The sequence below is a fragment of the Mauremys reevesii genome, linkage group 2 (assembly GCF_016161935.1).
Source record: "Mauremys reevesii isolate NIE-2019 linkage group 2, ASM1616193v1, whole genome shotgun sequence".
Classification (NCBI taxonomy): Eukaryota; Metazoa; Chordata; order Testudines; family Geoemydidae; genus Mauremys; species Mauremys reevesii.
The window spans coordinates 223160132-223180755 of NC_052624.1; the positions used below are offsets into that span (position 1 = coordinate 223160132).

Consider the following 20624-nt stretch of genomic DNA (forward strand, 5'->3'; position numbering starts at 1 on the left):
CTGAGATCAGCCATGAAAAGCTGCCATTGTGGCTTCAATGCCTAGATCTTTCCTCTGGAACTAAGACCAGATGGGCACAGGGATCTTACATCAATCCAGTTTTTTCACTCCAAGTGCAGTGATTTAACTATATTGAATTGAAGTGCATCGACACTGCTTTGTTTAAGATATGTTCGTTGCTAATCATTGCATCCACACAGTTCTGTGCACCTTCGAATTAACTGCTCAGTGTTTTGAGCAGATTTCCCATAGTGCAATGTTCTACCACTCAGCTCTATGATTTGTGATTTTTCTTGTGGTGCATTGTGGGATGGACATCTATCAGAAACTATAAGAATTCTGGCCCTGAGAGTTTATACTAACAAACTCCCATGATTCCTCTCCTGGCATCCACTAACTGAGGGATCTGGGGCAAAATCAGTACTTGGCCCTGCTAGTGAAGGCAGGGGGCTGGACTCGATGACCCTTCAGGGTCCCTTCCAGCTCTATGAGATAGGTATATCTCAAATATATGTTCAGTCCCAGGTCTTCTCCAGATGGGATGAACATATAGCTCTCCAAAGAGAGCAATCTAGGCCAGAACTTTTAAAGATGTCCACTAAAAGGCTTATGGGGCATGGCTGCTATAATAGGTATGTGAACTCACTACTACCTGGTACTGAAAAAAGGCACTCTCGGCTGCCTGCCAGCATTTAAACCGAGAAGTGACATCTGGTCAAAATGACCCTGGAGCAGTGGAGGGCACACAAGGACAGGTTGACCTGCAAGTGAAGCGATGCAGGATGGGAGAGTAGTTGGAGTCAGAGGCAGAATAGTTAGGAATGCGTCCACATGAACCTTAAAATGAACACACTCATGACACAATGGGTTCACTCCTGTTCCTAGGATGATTACTTATTGCAACCTAAGAGGACAAATAAATTGGTTTAAAAACAGGTTGCATGTGGACTCAAGGCATTTCAAGGTGAACACTATGTAGACAAGATAAACACTGCTGCTCTTTCTGAAGGCCAGGCCCTACCACAGTTTCAGGCACAGAATTCCCACTTAAGTCAATGTGAATTAGTAATGTTCTTGAAGTTAAACATGGGCTCAACTGCTTTGTTGGATTGGGGCCAGAGTGCTCAGCATGTTGTAGGTTCAAGCATTTAAAGACTAAGACCAAGTAGCGGTGATTTCATACAGAATAAGTATTTTATTCATGATGTATTTTTATTTACATTAATTTTTGCTTGTATTTTGAATTCTGCTTGGATATTGTAATTAACAATGTTTATACCTTTTCTGCACAGCTGCTCTAAAAAGATTAAGGTAACACAGATCTTTCCCATACAAGAAAAAATCTGCCTGTCAAAGTTATAGCTGACTTTTCCCGTCCCAATAATTATCTTCTCATTTTAGAACTGATGAGAGTGGAAAATGTAGTTTATTATAATATAATAAATAGAAGACATTGGGTAATTAGCAGTGCTGGTATATTTCTAAAGTACTAAACAGACAAACAGTAAACTGTGAACTTAATCACGAGTTCTTATACAGTTTCAAGACAGGAAAATTAGAGCTCTCAGCTACAGTTATTTGAGTAATCACATCTGATCTGCATTATTTATTAGTTATTACATGCTCAAGTGATTCAGGTTGTACATTGCCTAAAATCATTCCAAAATAAGCATACTGTACCTTTTGTTTTTAAAAAATGTTGACTGGATTACACAATATATATTGAATCAGAACTGTTATTTTTATTTCACATAGGAAATACAAATCAGTGGTATTCATCATCAATCGGACAGACATCCCAGTTGACATCCCCCATTAATATGTTTTCCTAGCTATCCCTGATTTAAAACCTTGAGAATGTTCTATTTTGGCTTCCTTACTCTTTATCCTACTGCCTTGTTACTCACCTCACATCTTAGTAAGTATTTGTGATACCCTCCTAAAGCTCAGAGCAAAGTCATTTATCTCTTATTACAAGACCTATTGCCTTTGTGATAAAATGGCTGAAGGACGTTTGTTAACTTTTCCAGTTTATTTATTTTTATTTTTATTTCATTTGACTGATTAACCAAAACTGATTGAGCTCCAAGAGGCAGCATTTAACAGACGGTGCCTTTCGGTTTATTTAGCCTTGTTGGCTTATGAGTTCATTTGGGCAACTCCCTGTACAATGCATTAAAAAGGGAAGTACTTAAAATATCTCCCCCCCCCCCAATTTCCACCAGCCAAAGAAATGCAGAAATAAAAGTTGGGTACTTTCATCTTCTGCCAGAAAACGCAGGTTTGGCTTGATTCATGTCATTGAAAAACTAAATAAAATATTCACATCAGTTGTGAATAATTTTTTGCCAGCAAAAGTTAACACAAAGAAACCTCTTTAAAATGCTAACAAATTTACTTACAAACACCTATATTTATTATTTCATAAATAGGCGCAACAGGTTCCATTAAAAAAAGATTAAATACAGACACAGTATGAAGAAACAATAATACATAGCCATATGTAAAGGTTATAATTTAGCTGTCTCCAATCTGTTTCTGCATCTAATAAAATATCAGGTAAGCATTTGGCAGTTTTATACATAAAAGGACTTAAATGATGTTTACTAACCATTACACGTAAAGTGATTTTTTAAAAAAAAGCATTTTTAGGCAGTATAAAATAAATGTGTTTGTGCTCTTTCCCAAGACAAGTTTTTTTTCACCCTTTTATCTATTTAATGAGACAAAGCCAATATTTTTAATTAACATCATTTGGGAATACTATTTTTTCCAAATACTTTGAAAATATAGAACTATTAGTCAGTTGTTTAAAAATGAAGTAAAAATATGAATGTTTGCCAATTTAACCCCTATTGTGAGCCAGTTTCAATTACAATTAGCTACAAAAACATTCACATTTTATACTCTAGGAGAGTGTAACATAGATGCTATTTACAAACTTGCTATGACTGCTACATCAAGCCATTTAAAAAGTCTTTAGTAGTTTCATATAAACACCCATTATGAAAACCAATGGAAAATCCAGGACTTTTATCTACAGTTGCTAAGGCAGTTACTAGCGCAGCACTTCACAGCAAAAACCAACATAAAATCTGAGTAGTCCAATTTTCCGTCAGGAAAGAAGAAAAGCAATGTCCGTTAAAGGATCTCTGAGAAAAAAAAATAAAATAAAAAAAGAAAGAAAGAAGCAAGACTATTTTTTTCCAGAGTGGGTGACCCACAAGCTCAAATAGTCCTAAGTGCTTAGCAACTTGTATTTTCTAATAAAATGCAGAACTGCCTTGACTGCATAAAGCAATCCGTGATGAAAAGACTTCCCTGCAATCCTCAACGGAAAGGAGAGGTTTTCCAGATTTTCAGGTAAGGTACAGTGCTTTGTCCCTCTGCATGCCCCTGTTCAAAAAGAAATAGAGGAAACACTTTTTAAATCTGTCAAATTTTTATTAGTCCTACCATCTCACAAGAAAGAAACTTGTCATATTTCAGGCGTCGCTAGTTCGAGCCTCCCACTGAAGTACTGGTTGCACTGGTCTAACAAAAATAATGAAAACACTAACCATCATTTGTACCTGCAGAGCACGACTGGAGAATCACCAAGTGCACTACCTATGTGACTGAAATAACCTCCCAACATCCAGCGAGGTAGGGAAATGTTTTGATCCCCATTTTTCAGAGAAGGGAACTGAGGTGCAGAAAGATGAAGTGACTTGCTCAAGATGACACAGGAAGGTTGTGGTAGAGGCAAGCACAGAACTATTGTTTCCTGGCTCCCAAGGGAGGCCTTCAGCCAAGGTTCTCTCTGTACATAGATCTCCACCTTCTTGTACAGGGGTGTGTATGATGTGAAGAGGGGCTGTTAGCGGGGAGGCGAGGAGGCATGCCAGAGGCTGGGAAGGGGCAAGCTAGGGGTCTGAGTATATTAGGCACAGTAACTACCTGCTGAAGATTGACCGGGAATCCATACAAAAGGTAAGACAGCTATTAGCAACATTCCTCCTTGAATTGCCTCCCCCGACCCACATATCAGGGATTCCTGGAGTAGCCTGAGGAGTCTGTCATTGTGGCTCCACTGGAGTTGTGCTGCATGGGATCTAGCAGAGGGTCTGAAGGGGCACCATGGTAGAGGTATAGTGCTTCTGTGCGGATGACACTGTGGGTATGTCTACACAGCAAAGAAAAACCTGTGTCTGACCCGAGCCAGCTGACTTGGGCTGGGAATGTGGGGCTGTTTCGTTGCTGTGTAGAGTTCCAGGTTTGGGCTGGATCCCTTCTACCCTGCAGGGTCCTACAGCCTGGACTCCAGCCCGAGCCCAGAAATCTACACAGCAATGAAACAGCCCTGCAGACTGAGCCCAGCAAGCCTGAGTCGCGTGGCTGGGGTTTCTTTGCTGTGTAGACACACCCTGTGTCTCTGTTGAATCCCCTGAGATTCATTCTTTTCTGTTCTGATACCAGGCCCATCACTATACTATCTGAGCATCATGGCACTTGTTCCACTGGGGGAAAAATTCCACCCAGTGATGGAAGAATTTGTAAGAAAATTCTATGAGGGGAGACTTGTGACATTTCCCTCTAAGCACAGCCCTGATCAAGCAGGAAGGAGTGATCTGTCCCTCCCAATCTTATCCTTTAATGATCAAATTGCAGTTCTCTGGCAAATTAAAGTTTTCCAGAAGTAAAATGCACTTATCTGAGAGCAATCTTTAACTGTATGTGTTGAGCACTTGCTTTCATACAGTAATTCAACTACTGAATAAACACAGCACCAATACAGATGCCCTTCTAAAAAAAATCAGTAGAGAAACGGGCAACAGAGCTATTTCCCACCCTCTGCCAGACATTTGTGTCATAAAGGTTGCTCAACACCAGGTGGCATTCATTGGCTGCTTACCCATTACTGCAGTAGTCATTATTCCAGTCCACAGTCTGTGCTGGAGGATTTCTGCACCCTGAACGAACATACTCCATTGCTTGGGTAACAACTTGTGCAGCTGTAGATGTAGGGTTGATGATATTCTGATAATCAGGCTGAAGAGTAAATCCCTGTAAGAAAAAGGAAGCCAATACAATGTACAATAAACCAAGCAGTAGTTTAGGTGCAAAAAATCTTTTAAAAGTAGCATGTGCAGAACAAAATGTCAGAGTCCTTTTCCTTGTATTTATACTCTGAATTGGCAAACTTAAAACAGGAAGAAAATGTGTGTGGGTGTTTTTTATTTTTTAAAAACCTTTCCTTGATTTTGGAAACAAACAAACAAACAAAAACAAAACAAAACGCACCAAACTGTTAGATAACACACAGTTATAGTATGGAACTAAGAGCCATGAGACAGAATCAATTTAAAGCTAAGAGGACAACTCAATCAACTCGGGGGAAAAAAAGTCTGTTTGCTTCTTAGAGCTTGCATTTTGATTAAACTAAGGATACACTAGTAGTTAATTCCCAGAATATGCAACAGAATCTTTTTGAAGGATGCAGGCAGCAGGTGGCTGAGTGTTTTATTAGACTACACCTATTCACATATTGTTCTCTAAACCCCTTTTTTCCGTTCAGTCACAAAGGGACCATCTGCTTCTTCTTTTATTTGTACTTCTTTCTCAACTAAACAAAAATTCAACCAAAGCTTTTTAACAGTTGGGGAACTAATGTAGTGAAAGCTGTTTGAAACCAAGGAGAGGAGAAAACAAATGGAGGATGGAAAGAAATGTATATTTTTTAAATGAAATATTTAGTAATTGAAAAGCAATAAAGGTTTTTGGCATATTCTTTCAATACAGTAGCGTGTTTAAATGCTGTCTTTCAAAACTAGCAGAGTTGTTAGAATTTCAAGGGCACCAGTATTGATTTACTATAGTTTATCCTATACCAAGTTTATCCTAAATAAACATAAAGAATGTTTCTATAAGGTTAGAAATACTTCATAGTTTAGAACATATGAATGCAGTATGAAACCAAGCAGTGGTTGCTGGAAAAAAATGGAGACCAAACTCAGTGCTGGGGCAAGCAGGTATAATTCCCTTTGAAGTCAATAGAAGGTGCACTGCTAACGCAAAGGCTGAATTTGGTCTGAAATATTTAGTTTGAAAATCCACTCTTTCTGTCCAGAGTTCATATATGGCATGCTTGTGACTAAATGCATGACTTTTCAGTTTTATTTGTTAGTTTAAGTGGTTTGTATGTGGTTGCTTTATATACACTTTGTAGTAGGAGAGGCTGCTAGGGAGATTTATTTCCTGTTTCTGGTTTAATAACTGAGCCATGTTGTCTTTTTCAAAAAGAAAGAAAGAAAGAAAGAAAGAAAGAAAGAAAGAAAGAAAGAAAGAAAGAAAGAATTTGTAGTTTTTGTTAGGCCCCTTGGAATGAGCCTCCTTTAAAAACAAAATGTCACTTCCCTCTTCTAATCACTCCACTGGCCTCCATTTTTCACTGCATTATATTCAAGTTTCTTATTCTTATCTTCAAAGCCTTTTAGAGCTCTGTCCCCCCCACACTTATCATGTCCACCAATCACTCTATTAAAAATGCTAGCCTTGATCACCAACTTATCCACTTCTCCTACAACCTTCTTCAGACCTCCATCCACACTGCCTCCTAGGCATAGTATGCCCTTCATGAATTGATTCATAAGGTCAGTACCCTTTTCTCTTTCAATTCCTTCCAGAAGACCCACTTCTTCTGTGAGGGATGCCTGCAAGAAACTGGCCAACTAATGGTGGATAGGTTGAGGGATAATGGGGTATAGCTGATGTGTAACATATATATGGTTGTGTACAAAAGATATACACATTTTTGTTGTTACTCTCTCACCCTTGCTATGGAAGTTGCTTGTCTTCTTAGGCCCTGATCCTGCAAGCCAAACTGTATGGGCCAACCCCCATTGCATTGTGGAGTCTTAGGCTGAAAGTTCTTCAGCTGTATGGACTTTTGTCTTCCTGGATGTGAATTGGGTTAACCTAGTTGAGGCACTACTGGAATACAAATAATGCTTCATAATAACAAACAATAAGTGGGTTACATTCTGTGCTCTTTAATTGAGCAAAACTCCTATTGACTTTGATCAGAGTTTTGCTTGACTGAAGATCATAGAATTGGCTCCTGTAATATTATTGTCATAATTTGTATATAAAACACTAGTCTTGGGGCCATTTCTAATTCAGTCGCAAGAGGAAATTATATAAAAGAGCATATTCTCAGGCATTTAGAATTACCTTTGTACCTTGGCGGTACATCGTCCTTAGTGATCTATTACCAGGCTTTATGAAGCAAACATATACACAGGACCATCCAATAGCGTTGGTAGCTCTAGCCACCTGTTTTAGAGAAGCATGGAGCTGAACAGGCCTAGAGAATCAAATATACTTTCTGTCTAAGACAGATGGTTCCTCAAGGTCAGAGGGAGAGAACAACAGCACAACACTATAAACACTTGGGCTAGACTAAGGACGAATAAACATCTTCAGAGTGGAAGGATGTTCTGTGGCGAAGGCACTGGCCTGGTACTGATTGGGCTCCAATTCCAGGCTCTAGCCCAGAGTTCCTATGTGACAAGTCACTTTGGCTCCAGTTCAGCAAAGTTTGTGCACATGAATAGTCTGACACAGTTGGTACTATTTGTGCTGAAATGTAAGCATATGCTTAAGTGCTTTGTTGGATCAGAGCCTTAATCCTGCTATGCCTCAGTTCTCCCATCTGTAAAACAGGGGTAATAATTCTTCCTTTTCTGCAGCCTTTGTCTGTCATGTCTATGCTGGGCTTAACTGAAGTTTTCTACTCTCCTCAAATTAACTCCTCTCGCGTCAGCCTACCTCAGGTGAGAGTGCTCACAACAGACAACTCCAAAGATGCTCAAACAACACTCAAGCTGCACAGAGTGTTTGGATTACAGCACAGAGTCTCCAATGCATTTCTACCCTCAGCATCAGCAGCCCTTGAGCTCTGACCCACATCCCCTGATGGGTCTGCTAGCTCGAGTTTAAGGGCCTATTTAACTGGAGCTAGAGAATTTTATGTGTGGACAAGAGCTGGGTTATGGGCCCCACTTGAGTTATACCTCAAGCTAACACTGCAGTAAAGACATGCCTTTAAATTGTAAGCTCTTCGGGGGCAGGGACTGTCTCTTACTCTGTATGTAAAGCACCTGGCAAAATGGGGCACTGATCTTGGTTAAGGCTTTGTAGGGCTACTATAATACAAATGATAATTTACACTGTTGAGCACATATACACCAAAGTGAAAGATAATTTAAGAATTCCAGAACTACTCAAAATGAAGGGCTAATAAATGATGATCACATCCAAAATGTAAACAATACATATTTCAGCCTTTTCATGTAAAGTAAGAATCCTGCAATATATATCTGCATAACACAGGAAGACAGCCTCATATTAGGTCTGTAGTAAATATTTGTGCATTATTTATGTAAGTCCTTAACACACAATGATGAAATAAAAAGTGTTCAGAAAATGAGTGCTTAGAGGTCTAATTAAACAATGCTGAATATTTTGCATTGTAATGCTCAAGAGAAAATCACCAACTGTTTTGCAACATGCCTAGAATTTTAAATTTCATTTTCCTGTGCCAGATTGAAATAAAAATAGGGGACTTGATAAAGATTAATTTGGTGTCAGAAGGGACATTTGCTCTTTAATTAGATTTCTGTAGCCCTAGCTGTTTTGTTGCACCACGATAGCAAGTCCTAAAAAGCCTCCAGCAGAACTAAACAGTGATCCTCATCTCCACACTTTACTGGGAACTAATTTCATTTCCTGCCTGTCTGGAGAGGTATTTTCAACAGGCATCAATGTTTTTGTCTTCACAACTGATTTATTCATCAATCTCAATGTGATTTTTTAAAACCTTTAAATTACATCCAAATCCTAAAGCATCTGTTTATTACACAAGGAAATTGAAAATCTGTCTGTGTGATATCATACAAAGATTTTTCCTTAAGGTTATAAAGGAAGTTGACAGATATTAATGATTTTTTTTCTCTTGACCTCATTCGAAGACATAGTGTAACAAAAAGGGGAAGAAATCTGGACAAATACAGCAGGCCCATGAGTTTATTTTATAAAATATGTAGTAGAAAAAATGAGACTATTATTTCTGGCAGGCTAGGCAATCACATTGCAGTATACATTTATTTTCTTTAAAAAACCAACAACCAAAGGTATACGGAAATGAGCCGTTATTTAAAAAAAAAACCAGTGTACATTAATCTTCTGCCTTTTTTCGATATACACTATACGGATTCCTGCATCCATGGGTATTAGACATTAAGAGCCTTGTTTTAGCTGCCCCTGCATGTGTACAAAGGTGGGACAGAGGTAATAAAGAGCCTTCCTCCACTTTGTGCCCCACTGCAGGGCCAGTCACCATCAGTTGGCGGAGGAGGAAAGCAGGTGCTGTGCTGGACTAATTCCAGTAGCAATGCTAGGCTAGCCTTCCCAGTGAGGTCAAGGAGTGGCTGGGAGATGACGAGACCATGTCCCCATCCTTCTCCACACAAGCTGACAGAGTTCAGCAAGTTTGAGAGTGGGGAGTTAACAGGAGGGAGCACCAATGTCTGTAGAGGGAGGAAGGAGGTGAATACCCTTTCAAATGGCAAACGGGCTCCTACTTCAACATGTGTTTCCCTTGAACCTCAGAGGAATTTTGGTTGATTCTGCCAGAATTCTTCACAATGCTCAAGTGAAGCCAATGGCTTAAAGCTGATATCTGATCCACAGGACACAAGTAATTTTACTGATTTTGAGCCAAATGTTGCCCTCCCTAAATCACTGAAAAATCCTATTAGCTTCATTGGGAGTTTTATCTGTGTATAAAGACTGCCGAATTTGCTCCAGAAGGCCAAATTCTATCCTTAGAACTGACAGTTTCAGAGCAGATGCTGATATTAAGCAATACTGTATGCAAAGGTGTCTTCCACAGGTAAATTACATTTTACCACAAATCACCATGCTCCAATTAATGCAGCTCTGATTCTAGAAACCTCTAGTGCTCTCAGAAAGCAAAAAAACCCATGTGAACTTTAGGAGATAGGGTCACACAGAGCCAAAAGATGAAATACTGCATATACCATTCTCCCAAAAAAACAATTTAAATCCTGCTTGAGTAATGCAAATTATAATGGACCCCTCATTCTTTTTTAATGCGCATCTACTAGGAAGATGTGTAGATGTATGTCTGCACCAGTTGTAATAATAATAAAATGATAAAAAGCCAATATGATCATTCATAGGTGCTGAATCCATGGGTGCTCTGTGGCTGGACCACCCATGGAAAAAAATAATGGGTGTTCAGCACCCACCAGCAGCCCCATGGATCAGCCCTCTCCTTCCATGTCTACTGGCCACTGGTGGGCCTGCTGATTAGCGCCTCCCACTCCCTCCAAGCGCCTTCTGCTCACTGCAATCAGCTGTTCAGCAGTTTTCAGGAGATGCTGGAGGGGAGGAGGAGGAGCAGGGGCAGGAAGAGACAGGGGGAGGGGGTGGAACAGGGTGGGGCAGGGGTGGGAAAAGGTGGGGCGGGGAGGATGGGGCAGGAAGAGGTGGGGCGTGGTGGAGGTTTTGGGGAAGGGGTGGAACGGGAGTGGGGTCTGGGGTAGAGTGGGGCTCGAGCATCCCCCAGGAACAGGAGAAGTCAGTGCCTCTGTGATCATGATATGACAGTGATAAACCAGCACTGTTTTTGTAAAAGGAAAATCATGCCTCTCTAATCTACTAGAATTCTTTGAGTATGTCAACAGCTGATAAAGGAGAATCTGTTAAATAATGTATTTGTACTTTGAATAAACCTTTGACAAAGTTCCTCACCAGAAAGTATAAGGAAACTCTGGGAAGAAGTCATGGGGTGAGAAGTAAAGCACTGTCAAAGAACAAAAGTTGAGTAGGAATAAATGGTCAATTTCCATATAGCAAAAGGTTATCAAAGGAGCACCTCCAGGATCTGCACTATGATTAGTGTTGTTTAATATATTTATTAATCATCTGGAAAAAAGGAGTGAAGTATGAAGTGGTCTACCGTGCAGATGACAACAATTATTTAGGTTAGTCAAGACTAGAGAAGACTGAAGAATTCACTTTGACCTATGCAAGTTAGAAGACATTAGAAGGGATCATTTGAATTACTTGTACATATTAATGGATTTTAAATTAACTACAACCACTCAGGAAAAAGAGCTGACCATCCGTATGGACAGCTGAATGTAAACACATGTTCACTGTGCAGTGTTGTAGTGAATAAAGCAAAAAAAAATGTTAGGATGTATGAAGACCGGGATAGAAAATACTGAAAATATTATAGTCATTCTGTACATTGATGGAATGGTCTCACCTGGACTACTGTGTTCAATTCTAGTCACCCCATCTCAGCTATGATATAGCAGAAATAGAAGGGCTTTGGGGAAGCACAATGAAAATAATCAGGGGCAAGGAAACAGCTGTATATGAGGAGAAACTGAAAAGGCTGAGACTGTTTAGTTCAGAGTGGAGATGAATAAGAACAGGTATAACAATAATGGATGCTATACAGGAGTTAACTCAGGCAGTCCTATTCACTTGCTTATAATACTAGAATGAGAGAACCTTCAATGAAACTCAAATACAACAAATTAAAAATTGATAAAGGATTTTGTTTTTTCCAATAGTGTAAAACTAACCTAGGAAACTCTTTTGTACAAGATATCATTGCAACTAAGAGTTTGGAATAAATACATAAATAAAAAGCAGATATTTTGGTATGGATAATGAGAGCGCACACAGTTGTATTAGGTAGGATAAAAACATTAAGCATATTAAATTTCAGTCTTTCACATCAAAAGCCAACCACTAATTCTAGGGTGTTAGGAAAATACTTCCCTGTCACCATCAGAATTATGACTCCCTCAATGACCTCCAACCTGTAGCAGAGATCCCAATAAGTCAGATATATACCAGAACTTCAGACTCTCCCCATGTATTTGCAGGAGAACCTACAGAAGGGTTTCATCTGCCCATCCACATCTCCGGCAAGTGCCTCAATCTTTTTTGCCAAGAAGATGGATTACTCATAGTGGCCTTGTATCGATTATGGGGCCTCAACAAAGTGACCATATGAAACTGCTCCCCCTCATAAGCAAACTCAGACTGGATACATGCAGCTCACATTTTCACTAAGCTAGACCTGCAGAGGCCTATAACCTGGTGTTTGTGTGCAAGGGAGATGAATGGAAGACTGGCTTTCATACTCAATATGGTCACTATGAATATCTGGTCATGCCCATGCAATGCTCCAGCAACTTTTCAACACTTTATGAATGATATATTTTGGGATATACTGGACCAATCTGTCATTACTTACCTTGATGACCCTCATTTCTTCTGAGGACCAAGTTCTTCAGGACCAGCAAACGGGCGGCATTCTTGAAAGACTATGCCAGAATCACCTATGTATCAAGCTGGAGAAATGTGCATCTGACTGGGACATCCTTGAATTTCTCGGGTATATTATCTCATCCAACAGACTGGCAATGGAACCTCACAAAGTGGCAGCTAGCATGGAATGAGCATCACCAAAGGATGTACACAGAATCCAATACTTCTTGGCTTTTGTTAACTTCTACAACTGATTAAGAGAGCTTTAAACTAGGAATTGCGAGGAGATGGTTGGGAGACATCCAGGTAATCTTCACACCAGATTTTAACATTGAGAGGGAAGAAAATGAAGTAAGAAAGGATACAGCTGTGGGTAGGAGGAAGGGTAGTATAGATACCATTCTAATAGGTGATACTGGCAGTAAAACGTCTGGGCCTAATCGGGTAAAGAGTGTGAGCGAAGCTAAACAGCAGAAATTAAGATGTTTGTATACCAATGGAAGAAGCCTAGGTAATAAAATAGAGGAACTAGAGTTACTGGTGCAGAATGTAAAACCGGATATTATAGGGATAACAGAAACATGGTGGAATAGCAGTCATGACTGCAGTACAGGTATTGAAGGGTATGTGCTGTTTAGGAAAGACAGAAATAAAGGCAAAGGTGGTGGAGTATCATTGTATATCAGTGATGAGATCGACTGTAAAGAAATAAGAAAGGATGGAATGGATAAAACAGAGTCTGTGTGGGCAAAAATCACATTGGGGAAAAAAGCAACTAGAGCCTCCCCTGAGATAGTGCTTGGGGTGTGCTATAGACCACCGGGATCTGATTTGGATATGAATAGATACCTTTTTAATGTTTTTAATGAAGTAAATACTAATGGGAATTGTATGATCATGGGAGACTTTAACTTCCTAGATATAGACTGGAGGATAAGTGCTAGTAATAGTAATAGGGCTCAGATTTTCCTAGATGCGATAGCTGATGGATTCCTTCACCAAGTAGTTGCTGAATCAACAAGAGGGGATGCCATTTTAGATTTGGTTTTGGTGAGTAGTGAGGACCTCATAGAAGAAATGGTTGTGGCGGACAACCTTGGTTTGAGCGATCATGAGTTAATTCAGTTTAAACTAAATGGAAAGATAAACAAAAATAGATCTGTGACTAGGGTTTTTGATTTCAAAAGGGCTAACTTAAAAAAATTAATGAAACTAGTTAGGGAAGTGGATTGGACTGAAGAACTTGTGGATCTAAAGGCAGAGGAGGCCTGGCATTACTTCAAGTCAAAGTTGCAGAAACTATCAGAAGCCTGCATCCCAAGAAAGGGGAAGAATTCATAGGCAGGAGTTGTAGACCAAGCTGGATGAGCAAGCATCTCAGAGAGGTGATTAAGAAAAAGCAGAAAGCCTACAAGGAGTGGAAGATGGGAGGGATTAGCAAGGAAAGCTACCTTATTGAGCTCAGAACATGTAGGGATAAAGTGAGAAAGGCCAAAAGCCATGTAGAGTTGGACCTTGCAAAGAGAATTAAAACCAATAGTAAAAGCTTCTATAGCCATATAAATAAGAAGAAAACCAAGAAAGAAGAAGTGGGACCGCTAAACACGGAAGATGGAGTGGAGGTTAAGGATCATCTAGGCATGGCTCAATATCTAAACAAATACTTCGTCTCAGTCTTTAATGAGGAGCTTAGAGATAATGGTAAGATGACAAATGGGAATGAGGATATGGAGGTAGATATTACCATATCCGAGGTAGAAGCCAAACTTGAACAGCTTAATGGGACTAAATCGGGGGGCCCAGATAATCTTCATCCAAGAATATTAAAGGAACTGGCACATGAAATTGCAAGCCCATTAGCAAGAATTTTTTAATGAATCTATAAACACAGGGGTTGTACTGTATGACTGGAGAATTGCTAACATAGTTCCTATTTTTAAGAAAGGAAAAAACAGTGATCCGGGCAACTACAGGCCTGTTAGTATGACATCTGTAGTATGCAAGATCTTGGAAAAAAATTTGGAAGAGAAAGTGGTTAAGGACATTGAGGTCAATGGTAATTGAGACAAAATACAACATGGTTTTACAAAAGGTAGATCATGCCAAACCAACCTGATCTCCTTCTTTGAGAAGGTAACAGACTTTTTGAGAAGGAAATGCAGTGGATCTAATTTACCTCGATTTCAGTAAGGCATTTGTTACGGTTCCACATGGGGAATTATTAGCTAAATTGGAAAAGATGGGAATCAATATGAAAATTGAAAGGTGGATAAGGAACTGGTTAAAGGGGAGACTACAACGGGTCGTACTGAAAGGTGAACTGTCAGGCTGGAGTGAGGTTACTAGTGGAGTTCCTCAGGGATCGGTTTTGGGACCAATCTCATTTAATCTTTTTATTACTGACTTTGGCACAAAAAGTGGGAATGTGCTAATAAAGTTTGCTTATAACACAAAGCTGGGAGGTATTACCAATAAAGAGAAGGACCGGGATATCATACAGGAATATCTGGATGACCTTGTAAACTAGAATAATAGTAATAGGATGAAATTTAATAGTGAAAAGTGCAAGGTCATGCATTTAGGGATTAATAACAAGAATTATTGTTATAAGCTAGGGTCACGAATCAGTTGGAAGTAACAGAGGAGGAGAAGGACCTCGGAGTATTGGTTGATCACAGGATGACTATGAGCCGCCAATGTGATATGGCCGTGAAAAAAGCTAATGTGGTCTTGGGATGCATCAGGCGAGGTATTTCCAGTAGAGATAAGGAGGTGTTAGTACCGTTATACAAGGAACTGGTGAAACCTCATCTGGAATACTGTGTGCAGTTCTAGTCTCCCATGTTTAAGAAGGATGAATTCAAACTGGAACAGATACAAAGAAGGGCTACTAGGATTAACCGAGGAATGGAAAACTTGTCTTATGAAAGGAGACTCAAAGAGCTTGGCTTGTTTAGCCTAACCAAAAGAATAAATACCGGGGAGGGAGAGGAATTATTTAAGCTCAGTACTAATGTGGACTCAAGAACAAATGGATATAAACTGACCATCAGGAAGTTTAGACTTGAAATTAGATAAAGATTTCTAACCATTAGAGGAGTGAAGTTCTGGAACAGCCTTCCAAGGGGAGTAGTGGAGGCAAAAGACATATCTGGTTTCAAGACTAAGCTTGATAAGTTTATGGAGGGGATGGTATAATGGGATAGCCTAATTTTGGCAATTAATTGGTCTTTTACTATTAGCGGTAAATATGCCCAATGGCTTGTGATGGGATGTTAGATGGGGTGGGATCTGAGTTACTGCAGAGAATTCTTTCCTGGGTATCTGGCTGGTGAGTCTTACCCACATGCTCAGGGTTTAGCTGATCACCATATCTGGGGTTGGGAAGGAATTTTCCTCCAGGGCAGATTGGCTGAGGCCTTGGGTTTTTTTTGCCTTCCTCTGCAGTGTGGGGCACGGGTCACTTGCTGGAAGATTCTCTGCATCTTAAAGTCTTTAAACCATGATTTGAGGACTTCAATGGCTCAGACACCGGTCTGATACAGGAGTGGGTGGGTGAGATTCTGTGGCCTGCATTGTGCAGGAAATCGGACTAGACGATCATAATGGTCCCTTCTGACCTTAAAGTCTATGATTCTATGTTTTATCCCAGGATTCTCTGTGCTGGCTGCTCTTCTCACAGCCCTACTGCAGAAAGGAATTCGATTTGTATGATCCCCAGAAACTCAGGTTGCTTTTGATAATCTGAAGCAGAGATTCATCAACAGTTCCCGTCTGGATTCACCCAGACCCTGCCACACTGTTTATGGTGGAGGCAGATGCTTTGAACATTGTGCTAGGGACAGTTTTAGCTCAATCCGATGCTCCCGAAGAGTGGCTTCACCCATGCATATTTTACTCACGAAAACTCACTCCTGCTGAGGGGAAATATGACATCCTGGACAAATAACTGCTGGCCATCAAAATGGATTTCAAAGAATGGAGCCATCTTCTGGAGGAGGCTAGATTCCTTGTCCAAGTTCTCACAGATCATAAAAACTTGGAATACCTTAAGATGGCCAGGCACCTGAAAACACCCACAGGCATGCTGGTCCCTCTTCTTCACGCAGTTCAGGTTTGTGGTCACCTACCATGCTGGGACAAAGAACAGGAAGGCAGAGGCATTGTTGTGGAAGGATGAGAACTTTGATCCTGGAAAAGAAACTAGGTCCACAATCTTCGAGTCCTCAAACTTCATTTCTTCCATCATAGCCTCCAACCTGATAACCTCTATCCATTCTTAGTTGCCCCGTGACCCCTTTGCCATCCAAATCCATCAAACCTTAGACCAAGAGCAGGACCAGACCTCTGCCGCATTCATGTTCCAGGACAGGATCTGGTATCATGAAAGATGCATACCTGAAGGGTCTACTCAGCTTCAAGTCCTACAACTCTGCCATGATGCTCCCGTGGAGCGTCACTCTGGCTGTTCCAAGATGCAAGACCTAGTGTCTGGGAGCTTTTGGTGGTCAGCTGTATGTTTCTTGTTTTGCCTTACGTAGTCTCCTGCGATATTTGCACTCAGACCAAGACACCTGTTCAAGACTGCTGTGTCTCCTCCAAACTTCACCCTCTCTGTTCTGGTTTTGGGCTATCATTTCCATGGACTTTATCATGGAATTACCACCCTCCCAAGGCTACACTACAATTCTAGGGGTGATCAACCACTTAACCAGGACGGCACACTTTGTTGAATACAGGGTGCTTCCTTCTGCTCAGGAAACAGCCCACCTGTTTGTGAACAACATCTTTCATCTCCATGGCTTGCCTATGAGTATGGTATCTGTCCGGGGACCACAGTTTATTTCCTGCTTCTGGTGGGAATTCCCATGCCACCTGAGTATAAACATGCTAACCTCTATGGCCTATCACCCAAGCAACAATGGTCAGTCTGAGGAAGACAATTAGATCCTAGAAGAGAACCTATGTTACTTTCTAAACTATCATCAAGATGATTGGCTCTCTTTGATCCCTCATGCTGAGTTTATCTAAAAGAATGCCACCAACGCCTCCTTTGCTAATTATGGTCTTCATCCTCATGTTCATCCACAGATCCCCTTGCAATTGTCCATGCCAATTGTCACTGAACTCACTAGTAGGTATACTAAGAACTCCATAAGTAGTTAGAAGTCACCAAGGCAACTTACAAATGGTATGTGAAGTGGTCCCACCAGCCAACACTAGGCTTTGAGGTAGGGGATAAGGTTTGGTTGTCCACCCGGAACGGGCGATCGACTTGCCCCTCTGCAAAGCTGGACCAGCAGTAACTAGGACCCTTACAGATCACTAAACAGATTAACCTTGTTACATTTAGGATACAGCTACCAGATTTCCTCCAATTCATCCCATCTTCCACATCTTTCTGCAAAAACCCTTAGTCAAGAATCCCTTCCTATTTCATTCTACTCCCTACTCCCCTGCCTACAATTATCCATGTCCAAGAAGAATAAGTTGTTCGGAATTTACTAGACTTTTGCTGGGTCCAAGGAAAACTACAATATCTAATTCAACGATTCCTACTCCAATCACTAGGTTAGTCCACCTATGTCCCAGGTGCCTGACAATGCATTTGGTATCTTTGATAGAAATGTCAGATTTCTTGAATGAGAAATACGGGTAAAAGATTCCCATTCCTATTTCAGGACATCATATTTTACACTGCTTTTTTAATTTTGTGGGGAGTAGGCAAAAAGGGTCACATAATTTTTTATCATATTGTATGTTATGTCAGGAAAGCGAAAGGTACAGTATAACACAGATCTATTTATGGACTTCAGGATGCCTATTTTCTACAGTGTATGTTATGCCCCAGGCTAGAAATGGCACTGCGCAACATATGTAATATGTCGTAGCCAGCAGCTTTTGTTATAAGTGGCAGTTCTTTCAAGCTGTTGAAATACATGCAACATGCTACAAGAAGTGGTAGTCCCACTTTCTTCTTTCCTTCTGGGTAATGTTCAACATGATGTAATGGAAGTTACTGAAGTCACATTTTATTTAATATATTTTGTTATATGTAATTTTTGAATAATGCACCATGGAACAATGTTTAGATTTATGTGATGATGATGATCATGGCATGGTGCCAATAACCAGATATGCTATTTAAAACCATCCAACTCCTGCATTGCACCTTCTATTAAGTATAATTGTATTATCCATGGAATAATCACAGCAAGATTTTCAAACCTGGATTCATAAATTGTGCCCACAAGCTTTGTGCATACAAGGCATTTGTATAAACAAATTGGGTATTTCAGAAACCTGGAAGGGCATAAAAAAAGAGCAGAAAACATTGAGCATGAAACGCAGTAATGGGCCTGCACCTTGCCTAGCCATTTAAAATACGCTATTCTAACTTGGTAGGATTTTACACTCACCTTACAATGGTGCAAATGATTACACAAGGTGTAATGGAAAATTAGGCCCCATTACATCTAAATCTTGCAATCTCAAGATACACACCTCCTTACTCCCTTCCCCAAAATCACCAATTCTGGGCTATTTTTTAGAAAATAAAACTTTATTTACAGAGAGCCAGATCCTCTTTAAAATTATTTAGCTCCAGTGAAGTTGCACTGCTTTACATCACTGGAGGATTGGGACCTGAAAGTCCATATCATGAGGTTTTCAGTATGTAGTCGGGCCATACTCAATCAGACTCCCACTGAAATTCAATGGGAATTTGTTAGAGCAGGGACTGAGTATGAAAATGAATAAAATTTTAATATGAACATCTGGAACTGGTCCCTTATTTCCAGTATCTTACTTTATAAACTGTGTCTTTAAATCAACATTTTTGGAATCTTAACATTTCACCTGTTCATTAGGTTATTTTCTACCTCACAGGCTGATTTCACTGAGTAATAGTAATATTTTTTGTAAAAGAAACTCCCTTTCCTATGGGAGAGAATTTTAATGTTCAGGAGCCAATCTTCAGGGGCAGTTGGTTAACTTTACTCACATGAGTTGTCCTAGTGCAGCTCATGGGACTAGTCATATGAGTAAAGTTGCTCACGTGCTCAAGTAGCTGCAGGACTGGGAGCTGGGACTTCAGTACTGGAATGTTGCAAAATTAAAGCTAAACCATGAATAAAAAAAACCCTACATTAACTACTGGAAGACCAGTTTTACGGATTCAGATGAAAATCTGTTCCCCAAACAGATTGAAAGCTCATGATTTAGAACTTACTTGCTGCATTGTAGGTGAATGTAAAGCAGACTGGACCTGCATTGGGAGTTGGTTTCCAATGGACTGCTGCATTGTAATTGGCTGGTGTTGCTGTATGTTGAGATGCTGGTGGAGAGGTGGGCTAATCTGAAGCGGTGGAGGTGGGGACACAGCCATGTTTGCTATGGAAACAGTCACTGGCATTTGGTTGTTGGGCTTGGGTGCAATATTCCTGGGGATATTAGCGTGCATGGCAGTTATGTGCGGATTCATTCCTGACTGTTGGTGATAATGGGAGCTTAGGTACAGTGCGGAATGAGCCTGTGTGGGCCCATGGAACACTGACTGTTTTGAATTAATCATCTGAGGCGGTTGGGACGCCTTAACATCAACAGGTTCACTGTAGCTCTGTTGAGAAAACAAACAAACAATCTTTAGAGACAGATAACAGCTGTTTTTCTGAGATCTATTTACTGCACAAATGAACCTCTGCATCATTCCATGCCTGACCAGAATACCTTAGTGTTCTACAGGAATACTCTGAAGCACAGTGCAGTGGTAATTTCCCATAGCATACTGGAGAATTTTGTTCTATAACAAATACCCATGTTTCCCCTTTTGTTCTCTGCTCGTTATATGAAGAACTCCTTTATGACAGCACTCATCTCAGCAGCATACATCAGTCATGGAGATGCTACTTAAAATGTCCTTACAGCGGAGACTGGTTATTACTCTTAAATAAACAGAAATAAAGTTAACTCTTATGCACCACACAAATTTTTCTTCACTCCTGTAAATACAGCCCCTCTGCTTCCTGGCTTGACATTTTGATATTGCAAAACTTGGAAGTGATGTTACTGACGTGATAAGCTACTCGGCAAATGAAAACATGGATCCAAACCTGCAACCCTTACTCACATAAGCAGTCATTACTTCTGTTACTAGTCCCCTTTAATTCAATGGGACCACTCAAGTGAAGAAAGATTATTTGTGAGGTAATAAGGCAATAAGTGAATAGAGCACTGGACTGGGACTCAGGAGACTTGGTTCTGTTTCC

General features: G+C 40.3%; 1 protein-coding gene across 7 annotated transcripts in view; it reads right to left on the reverse strand.

Moving 5' to 3' along the window:
• Nucleotides 1-1407: 1407 nt before the first annotated feature.
• Nucleotides 1408-20624, reverse strand: part of TOX (thymocyte selection associated high mobility group box) — a 275138-nt gene continuing 255921 nt past the window's right edge. For all 7 annotated transcript variants that reach the window (XM_039528068.1, XM_039528069.1, XM_039528074.1 and 4 more), the window contains 3 exons: nucleotides 19589-19975; nucleotides 4895-5046; nucleotides 1408-3396 (listed from right to left, as the gene is read on the reverse strand). In XM_039528068.1, the coding sequence (XP_039384002.1) occupies nucleotides 3360-3396; nucleotides 4895-5046; nucleotides 19589-19975 (576 nt within the window). In that variant the 3' untranslated portion in view covers nucleotides 1408-3359. The remainder of the gene's footprint in view (nucleotides 3397-4894; nucleotides 5047-19588; nucleotides 19976-20624) is intronic.